At 41.8% G+C, this 14,674-nt stretch overlaps 1 protein-coding gene across 2 annotated transcripts in view; it reads right to left on the bottom strand.

The window, feature by feature from the left end:
- The window catches only part of HOMER2 (homer scaffold protein 2), a 60,716-nt gene that overhangs the window by 24,197 nt on the left and 21,845 nt on the right, over positions 1 to 14,674 (bottom strand). The window contains exon 2 of one of the 2 annotated variants that reach the window (XM_069798353.1): positions 10,583 to 10,739. The exons of the other annotated variant lie outside the window; for it this stretch is intronic. Within the exon in view, the coding sequence (XP_069654454.1) occupies positions 10,583 to 10,739 (157 nt within the window). The remainder of the gene's footprint in view (positions 1 to 10,582; positions 10,740 to 14,674) is intronic. 2 annotated transcript variants of the gene reach the window in all.

Consider the following 14,674-nt stretch of genomic DNA (forward strand, 5'->3'; position numbering starts at 1 on the left):
GGTGCTGACACCCCAAGGAGCGGTCAGCAATAGGATAGCTTACTGCTTCCTCTCTGAAATCTGGAAAAACTGTTCCTTTGCATGAGGAATGGCCAAGAAGGGCAGGTACATTATTTTTGGCAGATGACAGGATCTACTCGGCATCTTCTAAAGCACCTCGAAGTGGTCACTGTTAGATGACAATCAAAGGCAATCAGGTCTAGCAACACTTAGGAGGAATACACTGACATAACTGAAGGTGCAAGGTATCTATGAAATAATATAAAATAGCAATCCTTCTGCATCCTCAGAAATGCCTCATTCCTTATTTTGCTGTTAGAAAATAAAGCTAGGTGGAGGCTAGCTGGGGCTCATGTGATCATCCTGTTCACTCCTCAGGGACAAGTAGCTTTGGACTTCAGCTAGTATTTAATGGTTGACAGTCATTTATACTATTCCTCATTTTCCATCTAGCAACCACCGTGCCATTGGATGCGACTTCACAATCCAGAATCAAGAAAGAAGTGATGTTTAGGTTTTCTGGTTTTTTGGTGGTTTTTTTTTTTAAACCAGGAAAATATTGCCTTGAATTATGCTTGATGCTCAAATTTTAAGAATACACAATGCAGTGTAGTTTATTTATAAGCTCCATCTGGCATGACTTGATTAGCATGTCTGATACATTAACTCTCCAAATAGGGACTTCCAAGTATTAGATACCTCTGGCACTACAGCAGGGGGAGAGAAGGGAACAAATAATTTACATAGCTGTTTCAGTGGACAAGCAATCCTTAGAGTTTCGTAAAGCACAGCTTATAGGAATTACTCTTTATTTGTTTCAGTACCTGAACTTCAAAAAAGAGGGAGTAAAAGTCTCAGATTAGGAAACCAACAGCTAACCAATACTGCATTTATTGCAATTCTTGACGGAAGTCCCTAATACCCTGGGAGGAGGCTGTGGAAGTCTCGGGGGCATGGAGCATGTGCTCAGCTCACCTTTGGGCACAAGGTTCCTCAGCCCCCTTATAATTTCTTTTGGAAGAAAACGGCAGCACAATGCAAAACACACAAGCAAGCTGAGCGCCACTGCACTCCCTGGAGTCTGGTGAGCAGGTATGGAAGTTTTTACCATCTATAAATTTGCCTATTTCAGTCTCATCCTACAGGTTTTGCTTTGATCAGCTAATGAAACCAAAAAGATGAGGGAAAGCATCTGTAAACTCTACCATGTTGTGCCTGTGTTGATGATGTTACTAAAAACTTTGAATTTTTTCTCAGTTTTCATCTAACTACAGACATGGGTTATTTTCACCAAAAATTTGTTCAAGATTCTTCAAAAGCTTTGCTAAGTTCCAGGACCATGACCTAAACCAGCCATCCTTTGCTTGATTCCAGGTTTCTTTACAATAACATTACATGGTTTAATTAACCTCTCTGGCACATTCAGATGCCACATTCATACTCGAGTGTGGTGATCAGAAGCAACTCTGCATGAGGCAGTTACGTGCTGAAACATTTTCTTTTACAGAGCTTTTCCGAGAGATTTTATGGAGAGGTTTTAAAATGGAATGATCTACCCAGACCAAAGTTTCCCTACTGGCTGCTGAGCAGTGCAGCAAGAAATCCTCTAGCATGGATTTTTATCTTTTCCTTTTTCCCCCTTCTTTTTAAAGAGTAACAAATTGTGTTTCTGGAAAGGGTTCTGCAATCTCCTGGATTCAGTTGTGTGTGGTCTTTCCAGAGCCAGTGACACACGCACACACTGTACATACAAGCAGAAAAACGAGCCAGATAGGATCAAACAGTGGCAGATGTGCTTCTGTGCTTCTGTCAAGGATACAGCTGTTGCCAGCACTTTGTTATCTTTTCTCCTAAGCTTACTAACCGGCTTTGGAAGGATTTACTTCCAGAAATAATCCAGACAATGAACAGAGGATTTTTCACATTTCAAAGTTAATAACTTGGAAAGAGATTAATATAGAAATATTTAAGTGATATAAGTTCTACAGCTCTAGACTTCTATTATTTTTTTTTAAACCAAAACACATCCTGAGCAGATTATCATGATTTCTGGTTGATGCAGTCTCAAGGGAACCACCAAATTTCCTGGCATTTACTTTGCTCCATTTCTCAGCTTTCGACAAGCTCTCTTTCACCTGAACCCCAGGTCCTGTTTGTGCAAACATTTTTAGTTTTTCCTTCCATTCCCAGCTCATCTCCACCAGTATTAGCAATTCTGAAATTACCATTGCAGTTAAGTCCTAACAGTACTTTTATTTTATTCTCTGAACACTCAGGGACCTGCCCACACAAGTGCACCCAATGTTACTAGCTCTACGTATCTAAACCAGTCTTGGCAACTGTTGAAAATTCTCCTGCAGACACAACTCCAGGCAATGTACTATCCTACCAATTATTAAATCCTGCACCTCCCCTCAGCCTGAATTTCTGAATACTTGATATCACCTTAAGCAAATAAAGGATGATGCAAGTGGGTAGTCTCATCCTTGGCTGACAGCTCTGCTACTCCTTTATGCTGCATTTCTTCATCACCAAATTCCAGAGAAAATGTTCTCAAGTTATTTTAACATCTAGAGGGAAACAAAAACTCAAGTAACTTTACTCAAGCCGAGTACACCACAAACATAGACAACACAAATATTTTAAGATCATCGGGGACTGTTATTTTCCTTAATTTCATTTACTCTTATTTCAAAGATGCCTTTGAGAGGAATGTGAAGTCCTGGTCTATGTAGCAGAAGGATCCGGTGCACACCTTGGTGCGCTCAGCCTACATAGATACCAATCCTCATTTTAAAATGTGCATTTCATTTTCTATTTGCATCTGCCCTGCTTTAACTCCCATTAACGCCAGCATTCACACTTCCCTTTGATACTCCCCAGGCTGAATGATGTATGACTCCGCGGGACCCCTTTGGCGCGTAACACTTTGGGCACACGCTGCACCTTTGAGGTGCCCGACCTGCCAGCCCATGCAGACACCCTCCTGCCACTACACCCGCACCCTGGCTGCAGGGCACCCGCACCCCAGCCTTCACCGGAGCAGCAACCTCTGCCTCAGCATCACTCACTGACGGCAAGTTTTCCTTAAACTGAGGGTTCCCCCCAAATTCTTCAAAGCGATGCTAAAAACCCCCGAAGTTGCATCACCACAACTCTAACACCTTTAAATGAAATCAGGAAATAGCTATTAAAAATATTGATTATTTACTGCAAGTTGTTTCACTGTCTGAGTGAGAGAGGGGTTCGAGCTTAGGTTAGGCTGGCGTGCTGTGACTCAGGGCAGGACAAAAGTTCTCCTGCTCTTAATCTACTCATCATACAAAATGAAAGAAAACTTCTCTACGAAAGGAGCTGCTGCCTCTCAGAGAGCAGCCCGATCCAGCTTCATTATTTACAGCAATGACAAGCCCAAAAGGGACTGCAAAAAGCAGCTAGGGACTCTTCAGGCATCTTTTACAAAGTACTTTGTTTAGCACAATTGGTACTAGAACATGTCTGCGGCAGATGAGCATCATTCTCCAGCAGGGACTGGGAAATCTGAACTGGGAAAAGTCCACACTGCAGCCACCTTATGAAGCAAATTCAGCTGACGAGAGTGACTAAATGGCATCAAATTACTTTAAAGGCTCTAGTATGGATTCACAGTATATACACACTGATGTTATTAAAGTTGCTCTGCCTCAACAGTAAAGTACTTATCTATTATATGATGCGTATATGTAAAGATCATAAAACCACAACTAATGTTTTTACTTAATATTCATCTCGCTAGCATAAAGGCAATGAGATGTTTATTACAACATACACACGAACTATGCACACTGGAAGATAGGATTATGCATTAAAATTATATTTTATACCATGGTTTTGTATTTCAAAAGATATTCTTTCTTTTATGTGGGGGGCTAATTAGTTCAATTTGTTGGAATTACTCTTTTATGGCTCCAGCATCATCTCCAGTGCTAATAAACATGTTGAAATTAGCTCCAATAGTTCATGAAATACTTAACATACTATGGTAAAGAGAAGAAGTAGTCCATCAAATATGCTCAAACTTCTGCATTACAGTAATCAGTCAGACCAGTATTGGAAACCTTTTCTTACGGCATATGAAGATGTCTTTTGTGGACAGGTATGGACAAGAATGCAGGAATACTGGATCAGCCAACTCAGACTTCCAGAGGTCAAAACCTGGTCACCTTTCCAGCGGCTTACCCTAATGAGGCAACACCCTTAAGCTGGGATATGTCTTTTGGGCTCTTCAAACAGTAACAAGTGTCCTACACTGCCTTTTTGAGGAAAGGTCCTTTTTGTGTTGGTTCTCAGTGTCAGAAGTATAAGTAATATTGAGCTCATGCTGCCCCGACAGCCCTGTTTTATGGTTGGCACTCTTTCTGGGATGACCAGGAAAGACGAGATTTCCCACCCAACCTGGAAGAAAGGGCATGAAGGGCAAAAAACAGCATGGCAGAAAAAGTTTTGAAAAAAGAAAGAAATATCCATCTCAGTTAACCATCGGTGAAAAAAGCTTTGAGAAGCTGGAATAAAAAATATTTTCTGTTAATATAATCAGATTTTACCAGCAGGGGCTCTCTGGAAATCATAGTCCTGCCAGTGCTGCAGTCAGCAAAATAATCTTCAGGGCAAGGAGTTGGCCTCTTGGCATTTCAGCAGGCACAGGGCAGCCAGCTCGGACCGCAGCAGCACGGTGCTCCTCCGGGACGCACACAGCACTCCCGACAAGCGGTGGCCATAAATAAAACTAGGGCAGGTAAAACTGGAAATAAAAGAATGTCCATCCTTTTGACAAAACACACATATATGCTCACCCCCACCTTTCAAAATCATAGCATTTAAGTCAGGATTTCTCTATACACATTAAAAGAAAAGGCAACACACCACTTCGTAAAGTCACTTTACATGTACTTTTACATCCCTTTATCCTTGGCTACCCAAGGCTGTAAAACATCCTCTGATCATTTCACTACAAAACTATTAAACCTGAAAATCTAGGGAGTTAAAAAACATAGGTATTTTAAAAGATTTCGGTATTTAAAAAATATAGAACACAGTACATCACTCCACCTCATTTATTGAGCACAGCGTCAGGCGAACACACACTGATACTCTGAATGCCAAGAGGAAAGGCGATGCTGTGATCATTGCTGCTACACGTTACCACAAATCAGATCCATGAGGTCTTAGACGCACAGTTAAATGCTGCCACACCAACGCAGGCCCCTGGCAAGGTATGTACGCATTTCCAGAAGCCTTTTGTAATTCAGTGCCAAAAATTTTGTAATGCCTGAATTACTTGGTAGGTTTTCCCTGAGAAGGAGTTGCTATTGGTTCAATGGCTGAATTTACATCAATGAAAGAAAAAAATAGAACATAAAGAACTAGCCAGATGAAGGAATTTCATCCATGTTACCATACCCTGCAATTTTTTTCCTCTGAAAGGAAAGCTTCTTGAATGTAAGAGTCGCCTTTTGGCAAAATACTCTACGATATTTTTAACAACTCTGTCTTAAAATAATTCCATTTCCATGGGCAAAGAAAATTATTTGTTTTGAGCCTCTGAACACAGCACTGGAAGAACTCCGAATTTCCTCTCCATGTGCTGAGGACGCCTGGTTCCAGTCGTGAGAACAAAAAAAGCATGGTCATAAAAAGGTAGGCAGCTATTAAATTAGGTAGCAATTAGGACTGGTATAGGAACTGAGAAAGCCAGAAATACATCAAATATTAGCAGATTTACACATCACCCCTTCTTACCTCCCTAAATATCTGCTACCACATGCTGCGGGCGCTCTGTCCCTGCCAGCTGCATTCTGCTCTGGAAATCATACTATCTGTTCTTGCTGTGACACTCACTGATAGATCCCATTATAAGGGCATATATGCCACTTACTTAATCAAACAGCTTCATCATACTATATAACATACTGTATCCACTTTGGGGAACATTATGTGAATACTGATTGGCAAAATTTGGCCCATATTCTTATTGTTACTAATTGCAATTTACTTCAGAAATAGACCCACTGATTTTGCTTTCCCAGCACAGCAATTTTTCTGGTTCTCTCTTCAGTACTTTCACACACTTATGCCCAACTTAGCTGCTGACCTTCAATATTCAAGGTAATTGTTAGTTAATAAACTCTTTTAAATGATCTAGCAACTAGGAATGAGTGTCAGCCAACAATTTTTTTTCTCTGAAACACAAAGTCTTTGTATCATGTATTTACCAAAATTACTCTTGCAATCTATTCATCTTTTTAACTTTGATTTTAATTTTTTCTAGTCATCCGTTTAAGCATCTCACAGAGACAACTTAGGACTGGCACCTGAGATGACTCCTGCTGTGTCACTTTTCTTTGCCATCTCAGAATGTCTCACTATACACATTATTGCTGGCTATTAATTTTTAAGATAGCTTTATATTCCTTACTAACAACTTATTTGTCAAAAGATAAAAAAAGATGCTGCTGCAATCACAGGTTCTGTGGAAATATAACATCTGAACATTTGAAAATGAGGACAGAAGCTTGTTTCTGAGGGATTATATTTCTTTCTCAAATTCTACACAGAAACAAGTTTCTCATCCTTTCCCCATTGTCTATATTGTTTGGATAACACATATTTCTAATTTATAAAAAATAAACAAGCCCACCAACCAGGGCACTACCATGCATTATTCCAGAAGATGACGGAAGATATTGGCTTGAGTAATTTTCATGCTTTCAAACTTTCTTTTCACCTCTAAAAGGCAGAATAATGTAGGTCACTTTTAATGAGGAGCCCTGTGTGAGGCTTTCCCCACACACTACACAGCAACCAGGCATTTACGAGTTCATGTTCTCCCTGCATCATCACCATATTTTGTCATTTTTCTACAGGGTTGACTTTTGCCCATAATGCTGGGCACTTTCATATGGTGAAGTCTCTTGGCTGCCTCATTAACTCTGAATCAGTGTGTGCCCTTGCATTTTACTGTATCATTTCCTCCAGCATTCATTATGCTGCAGTTTAAACAGCCTCTGGCTAGAAACTTCTTAAAACATCATGATGAAATTACTTTCTTGACAACATACAAGTCAATTATAATGTAATTAAAATATATACTAATCTATTCCCTTGTCTGGCAATGGGATCTTGGTTAAGATCATCCAGTGCATACTTGTATGGTATCCATGAAATCTTCTGCTATAAATTGTAAGCTACTGTCCACAGCACCTGTTTTTCTGTGCAAGACGCAGGAATTATGATACCTGTTCTCTTCTAGCTTTGCAAACATGAGGAATTAAAGCGTGCATGAGGTGCAAGCTGATTTGAATCTAGGGTCTCCACTTTTCAGTGCTTGACTCCCCAGGCATTTCAGGAGGGTTTTCTGTCGCTGGGCTGGGAGGATCTGGAAGAAACCTGGCACCTGGAAGGCGTACGCTCTTGCCTGGCTGCCCTCCACCATACTGGACTCCTGGTTTTCAGCAGGAGCCTCCCTCTGAAAGGGAAGAGCTAGGCTCCCTTGACCTCACTCTGCTCCCTACCTTTACCCTATTCCCTTTCCATCCCATTTTCCTCTTCGCTGCAATGTCCATCTTCACCACCTCCGTGTGTACCAGTCGGGCCCTTCTGTCCTTGTCCACCACTTGGCAAACAGGTAAGGACCCGAAGGCAGCGTCCTACTGTGCCAGGCAGCAGAGCCAGGCAACTCCCCTGCCCCCCTGCCAGCCGCGCTCACAAAATGAGTTCCCAATATTTATGCATTTAAACACACGGGCTCAGCGGTTTCCTTCACCCCCTCCTTCAGCCCACTCCTAAATCCTCCCGCTCCCCTCTGCCCTGCGGCACCGCTCCCCACCCTCCTGCGCCCCGGGGGTTTGGGGACGAGGGACAGGACCAGGGAAGGAGAAGGGGACAGGCTACGCCTGCTGGGAGAAGAGGGCATGGGGCTGAAGGACAGGGGACTACAGAGGGTCTGGACCTTCGGGGACAGCAGTAGCAGCCTGAGGAAGCCACTCCTGCGAGAATCACAGCCCATTGGATTGGTGGTGCATCAGGAGGAAAATAAATACTCATCAGGTTGACATTACGCAGCCCGCCCCATGTTCATTAGCAGCGCTAATGGGTTTCAGCAGCCCTATGCTACTCTGCATACTTGCAATTCAACACGCTGCCCAGAGCCATACATTGAATGCTAAAAGTAAAATAAAGCTTATCCAACCGAGTAACGAAGAACGGTTAAGTGAAGTGCCCTGTATTCCTGATCACTTTAAAATATTTTTATTGTTACTATGCAATGTCAACATAAGGTTAAAAAAAACCCAGAATTAATCCAACAGCTGCACAGAGGTTGGATTTAAGTGAGATTTCTCTGCAAGCCAATGTGCATTGTATATGTTTGTCTAAAATAAACTGTTAGAAGAGCCCCTTTGCAGCTCAGACAAGGATGGAGAGTTATGAGATACACGTCCTTCATCACCACTTTCCTTCTAGGGCCAAGTCCCTTAATTTACTTGATCTTCAGCTTTTTTGTCTTTAAAACAGAGATAACTTCTGCCTGCAGTGATGCCGTGATGCTAATCCATCTGGTATTTGCCAACACACGGAAGACCTTATTCTAATAAGTGAGATGTACAGAATGCAGGACAACATGAACCTTTGCTGTCTATATTCTTCCTCACAGTCCTACCCAGGTTCATTTTTGGCTATATTCTTCCTCACAGTCCTACCCAGTTTCATTTTTGGCTAGAAAAGTAGGTCAAAACACTAAGCAATAGCTGTTTGAGGGAGAAAAGCAACTTTTAATTTATTTGGGTATAAACACCCTCCTTTTTCCAAATCAGAAATCTGAAAGCAGACAGGCAGGGTAACTGGGGACTCTCCAGAGGTGAGCGTGAAGGCAGCACCTCCTCTCAACCTGTTCCTTAATCAGCAAAGGTTCAATACAAGAGGAATAATTCATGTGGCCAGCAATTGATTCTTGCTCGGGAAGCCCCAGGGGAGAATTTTAATCATGGAAAGCTCACCTTCTTCTGGGACATGCTAAACCAGGAGGGTCGTTCCTTCTGAATGTCTTTTGGGCAGATTACTATGCAAAGCTTGGATGCCCATCTTGTTCTCAGCACACACTTTGCAGTTCTGGGCAGGACCTCTGGCTGTGGGCATACACTGCCCCTGCAGCTTCCCCCTGCCACATACAGTAATTACTTTCTTTTCATTAATTGGTCTTAATGCATGCATGCACATCCACAAATGAAGCAACCCACTGCTGAGAGCACAGCAGTTTTGGCTTGGAAGTCACACTTGCCTGGGTTTGTAAAGCTGACAGCCCACTACCACCAGCACCAGCTTTGCCTAAGCAGAAGCAGGAGTATCCGTGGGGTGTAAGCAAATTTTGGGGGGCTCAGCTTTCCCCAGCAAGTTGCAGGGGTTGTGCACACCGACTGTAAACCAAGGCAGCTGGGGCAGTTAGCTGGCATTTCTGGAAATGAACACACCAGCACAAACAGCATAATGATGGTGGTATATTAATGCGGTACCAATGTCAATGACACACTACCATCAATTTCAGCAGGCAGTATGGCTGATTTATAAGCCAGCATACAACCAAATATAGAACAGGAGATGTTTGGAGAAACACGTATGTGAAATAGGCATGACAAATAGAAAAGCTTTATTAAGGGATGATTTCTGCGATCTCTCTCAGGACAGTGATATTTTAACATCCTCATCCAAACAGGAACACAGATAAACAGGCTGTAAACTTGTCTCGTTACTCCGTGGTTTGTGCTTTGGCAGAAACGACTGATGATTTTTGCACATGAGTGAAATGTTTTAACTTATACCTCTGACTGGGGTCTGCTAGGGGAAAGTGGTCACCTTACAAGTTACTTTGGAGGGACTAATCAGAGGGATCAATCTAGTATGTAATAAAACCCATTGTCTGAGCAACCCATTCAATCTGACCGATTGGGATTCTTACAGGAAATACTTCAGCACACTATCTGGTAATGCAAAAAAATGCAAAACAAAGTATGAAAAAAAGAGGGGGTGGGGGGGAAGTCTTCATGCCTAATTTGTCACCTAAGGCTGATGAACTCCAGTGTGAAAGCTGAAGAAAATCAAGTGCTAACCTGTAAATAGTTCAACCAGGCAAAAGTGAATATGCAGTTGGCATTTACATTAAAAGCTCTAGTCTGCACGTATCTGCCTCCTCATTCCCTTTAAAAAGAACATTTTCTTACCAAAAAGGCCTCAGCCTTATCTACCTAATACAGGTGGTGGTTTCAGATACCGCGCTACAGACTCAATTTGGACACTTAAAGCTCTTGGCTCATTAAGATCATGAAGTCAAACTAGTCAGAGATAAAATCAATTAAGTTTGGCAAAATCACTTTTAAGGTGCCCTGTATCTTTCCAATTATCACTACAAGTGTCCATTATGGATTATACAAAACAAGTGAGTATTTATGACCTTAAGTGCTTAATGTGGCCCATCTATGTCTATCTTCAGCCCAGGCTGACAGTCACGATCCTCTCGCACAGTAAACACGCCAGGGTACCATCAGCCTCCTACCTTGGCTCCATCCACACTGATAATCCGATAGCTGTTTCTCGTGCTGTCATAGAAGTAGGAAACAGTTACAGCCTGCTTGCTTGCGGGAACCCAGTTCTTCTTCGTGCTGGGGTCAATTTGGAAGACATGGGCTCTGGTGGTGAAGATGGGCTGTTCTCTGGAATAGGGAGGGACAGGAGAAATGGATGCATGAGTCTGCGGAAGATGAAATGTCCCAGAAGCCCAGCCTTGACCAGGCATGTTGAAAGCACACGACAGAGAGTGCCTGGCAAACCCCCAAGTGAAAAGGCAGAGCAGTGACACTGCCGAGCCACAATCCAGCCTTGGGTACCTCTCCTTGGCATCGCTAAGTGACATTCAGCACCCTAAAGTTACTGCCGTAGCCCAGGAAGCATCAGCTTATTTCTCCCCATATACTAACTCGGTACCCATCTTTCCTCAAAATATTTATTTCCAGGAAAGGACACTCACATGCATTCTTCCTTTCCCCATCCACATATTTTGCCAAAAGCAACAACAAGCCCCCCACGGCTGGATTTCCTCCTGCTGCGCATTCCTGTGAACCGCTACCTACAACCAGGGTTCCTCTGCGGATGCACCAAGGACTCCAGCGACCTACAGGCACAGCATAATTACTGAAATATTAATCTCTGTCCTTAGAATCCCACTGTTCTGTGGATGTGGATGAAAATTTCATCAGATGCAAACCCAGCCAATCATCCTGGGGAGTGAGGGGGAAAAGAAACACAACGAAAACCCTGTGTTGATATATACTGCCTTTCAGTTCAGCTCTCAGTGGATGATGTACTGCCCCTGACACCCCGTTCCTAAACACCAGCCCCCCTCAGATGTTTTTTCTCATCAAGAAAATTGTGCACACAGTGGAGAGGTTTTGTTTAATATTCAACACGTGACAGTGCAAATCACATGTAAAAGCAGAGAAGATGCAGGACCAAAAGAACAAAACATGATACACACGAAGTCATCTAGGTTGAAGATCATAATTAAGACTTTCTTAAAAGCTATAAAACTAAATTAACTTCCAACTATACCTTTAATCCAAATTTAGAAATAGAAGTGAACTGTAAATCAAGCTCTACTGTGCTTTTATATACGTTTTTATGCTTTTAGTTCTTAAATGCTACAGTATGTAACAGTCTATATTTAAGTGTACGTCTCAATATATTCTTATCACATACAAAATATTATATCATGAATAGTTACACTTGGCAGAATTATGACAGGATTCAAAAGCAATTGTACTACAACAGAGTTACCGCCCAAGAATGTTTACCACATGGAAACCGAAAAGGCTGCCAGGCTGAATTTTGCACAAAGCAAGTGAAAAGAGGTAGGTGAAAGGCCAGAGAGATCTCTTGCTGTCATATGCTATTCTTTCCTATTCGTATAAATAATTCTATTATTCTCAGTCCCATAGTTTTGGAACTATGTTTTTATTAAGATTTCTATAATCTTCAGCTCCTTGTATATCCACCAGTGCATTTTTAGAACAGAACAACTTCAGGTACTGTATATAGGAACTGTATCAAACATCACACATGATCTTGACTGTTGCAGTTAAATTAAAATTGAGGGAGTAAATTTACAAACATCAAACAGATGAAGCAATTTAAGTGTAGAATTAGCTCAGGAAAGATGGAGTGAGCTTGCAAAGCCCAACAAGGCCTCAGGAGGGAGAAAATGAAACAATAGTTTTCTCCTTGCAAGACATATGCAAAGTTTTACAGTTTTCCAGGGGCTGCCATGCAGGTTGCTGGATGGACAGCTGTGCTGAACCCTGTAAAATACTTGTATGAGATAAATTGAAATTACAATGGGACTGTCGTGTTACAGCTGTGAAAGAGTAACATTTGCTTCAGCTCTTCCTTACCAGTAGGTCACGGAACCTGACTCCCATATCACACCCTAAAATCGATACCATCCTCAGCTGGGAGGAAAGAAGGGGCAGGTCCCTGTAACATTTTTTAAATATTTCCATCATCCATTATGCAGGATTACCAGCATAACGCCCACAAAGGTCATGGAGTTTGTTTGCCATAAGAAATGCAGGGAAGGGAAGTTTCCCCCAAGCTGCTTACTCTTTTACTCTAAAAATATATACTTTCCCTGAGTGAAGAATAATTTTGATTAGTGGATTCTACTAATAACTGTTCTTGCTAATGGTAATATGACCTATATATTGCAGTCTAAACTTTCAGAAGTTTCCTTCATGCAAACCCATTCCACAAACAACTTTAACTCTGTTAACTCATCTTAACAATACCAGAAAACACTGTTAAAACTATACCTGGCCTCTCTGCAGCAGGAGCAGTAAGCATATAAAGTAAATCTGGAGATAATAAAAGTAGAATGACAGGAAAAAAACTATCTATCTCCATTTTTGCAGGAGTCTTGTAGCAGCTACTGTTGTCAACAGGAGCTGTATACATGCACCCAAGTGGATAAATTAATGGATAATGAAGCTCAGGGCTTGAGACAGCCATCTATCCATTCATGGGGGGCTTTTATTAAAAAGTAAAGACTATGTTTCTAATCCTTATGATTAGTAAAGCCCCCAAAAGTGCATTTTGTCTTCCTGGATGCAAAGAGCAGCCCTATCGCTCACAGTGATAGTGTCCTAGTTGACAAATTATTTAAAAAAAAGGAAATGCAACGTGTAAATTTAAGCATTTTAACTCACCCAAGGTAAGTGAGCTGTTGGAACTTCCACTGAGACTCCAATTTGGAAAGGCCGGTTGGTTGCTCTCCACGTATGCCTTTGACCTTTATGCTGTAGGTGCCTCTACAGGGCAGCAAAGCCTCAGGACTGATTTTTGACCCCCTGGAGCCGATGAAGCCCTCCAGGACACAACCTCTAGCAGGGCCCATGAGCCGGCACCGCTGGCACTGGGAGCTGGTGCCACCACGATTTCCCTCACACCACGGCAGGTCAGCAAAGCCAACGGCGTTGACAAACTCCAGTGGTGCAGCTTTATAATGGGGGGAGAAATACCCTCCTTCATTGCATCCCAAACTCCTTTGACCAGTGAAGCACACGCAGGCAACTATAAAACTGTGGCACTCACTTTTCAAATGAAAAGCTCAATTAGACACTTTTAAAACACTTACCACAGCCTTACAGAGCTCCAAATTGAGAAGGATTATTCTGCATTACTCACTTGCAACTTTTGACTTTCAAGAAAGCACTTTACCAATAGAGGAATGACTTCGTTTTCCAGGGTTTCTTTCCTTTTTCATTTTATCAGAGATTTATCGAGTTTTATGCTTACAACAACTGCAATGCTAACTTGAAATTCCCGCAGTGCATCCTGCATCGTTTGAGCCACTGTAAGCTGGTGGTTACATGAAACTGCCAGTTTGCCCAGGGAGGCAGGGAGCAGTGGTGCTGCCAGCCAGGCTGCAGACTCATAAATCAGAAGACAAAGAGAATTTATGAATGTTTAAAATCTCATGAATTTTAACCAAAGTTATTAATGATTGATTAAATACTCTTAAAAAAAAAATCTGTTTAAAAATCAATTTGACAGTAACATCCACTGTTTAGAGTAAAGCTGCTCAAAAAGTAGCAAATGGAGACCTAAATTATACCTAAGTTCTTTGTTTAATAATGCAGATTAAGACAGATAATGCACTTTGATAAGTTTTTTTTATTATTAAATATGGCCAGCATGTATTATAAATATGATTGCAATTTTCAAGTCATGGTTTTGTGCATTTTAGTTGACTTTTAATTTCCATCCTTGTGTCATATGAGACAAATCTCAAGTAAAAAACAATCATTCTCCATTAATGTAGAAATATGTCATAAACTTTTTCTGAAGAATTTAAAAAGCAAAACCCAAGACTCTGGAGCTGACTAACTGGACCCACAGCTGTGTGAGATACAGTATCACTTTCTGGTTAATACACAACAATGCTAAATTTTACAAGTGTGTAACTAGCTGCAAGCCCCTGACCCTGGACCCCAACCACGTGCAGGGCCACGTGGAGCCAGCTCCGGCTCCCAACAAGGCACTGATGAGATGAACACTTCTGTATTGGAGCAATCTTTTTGGTAGTAAATACACCACC

This window comes from Haliaeetus albicilla, chromosome 12, assembly GCF_947461875.1.
Source record: "Haliaeetus albicilla chromosome 12, bHalAlb1.1, whole genome shotgun sequence".
Lineage (NCBI taxonomy): Eukaryota > Metazoa > Chordata > Aves > Accipitriformes > Accipitridae > Haliaeetus > Haliaeetus albicilla.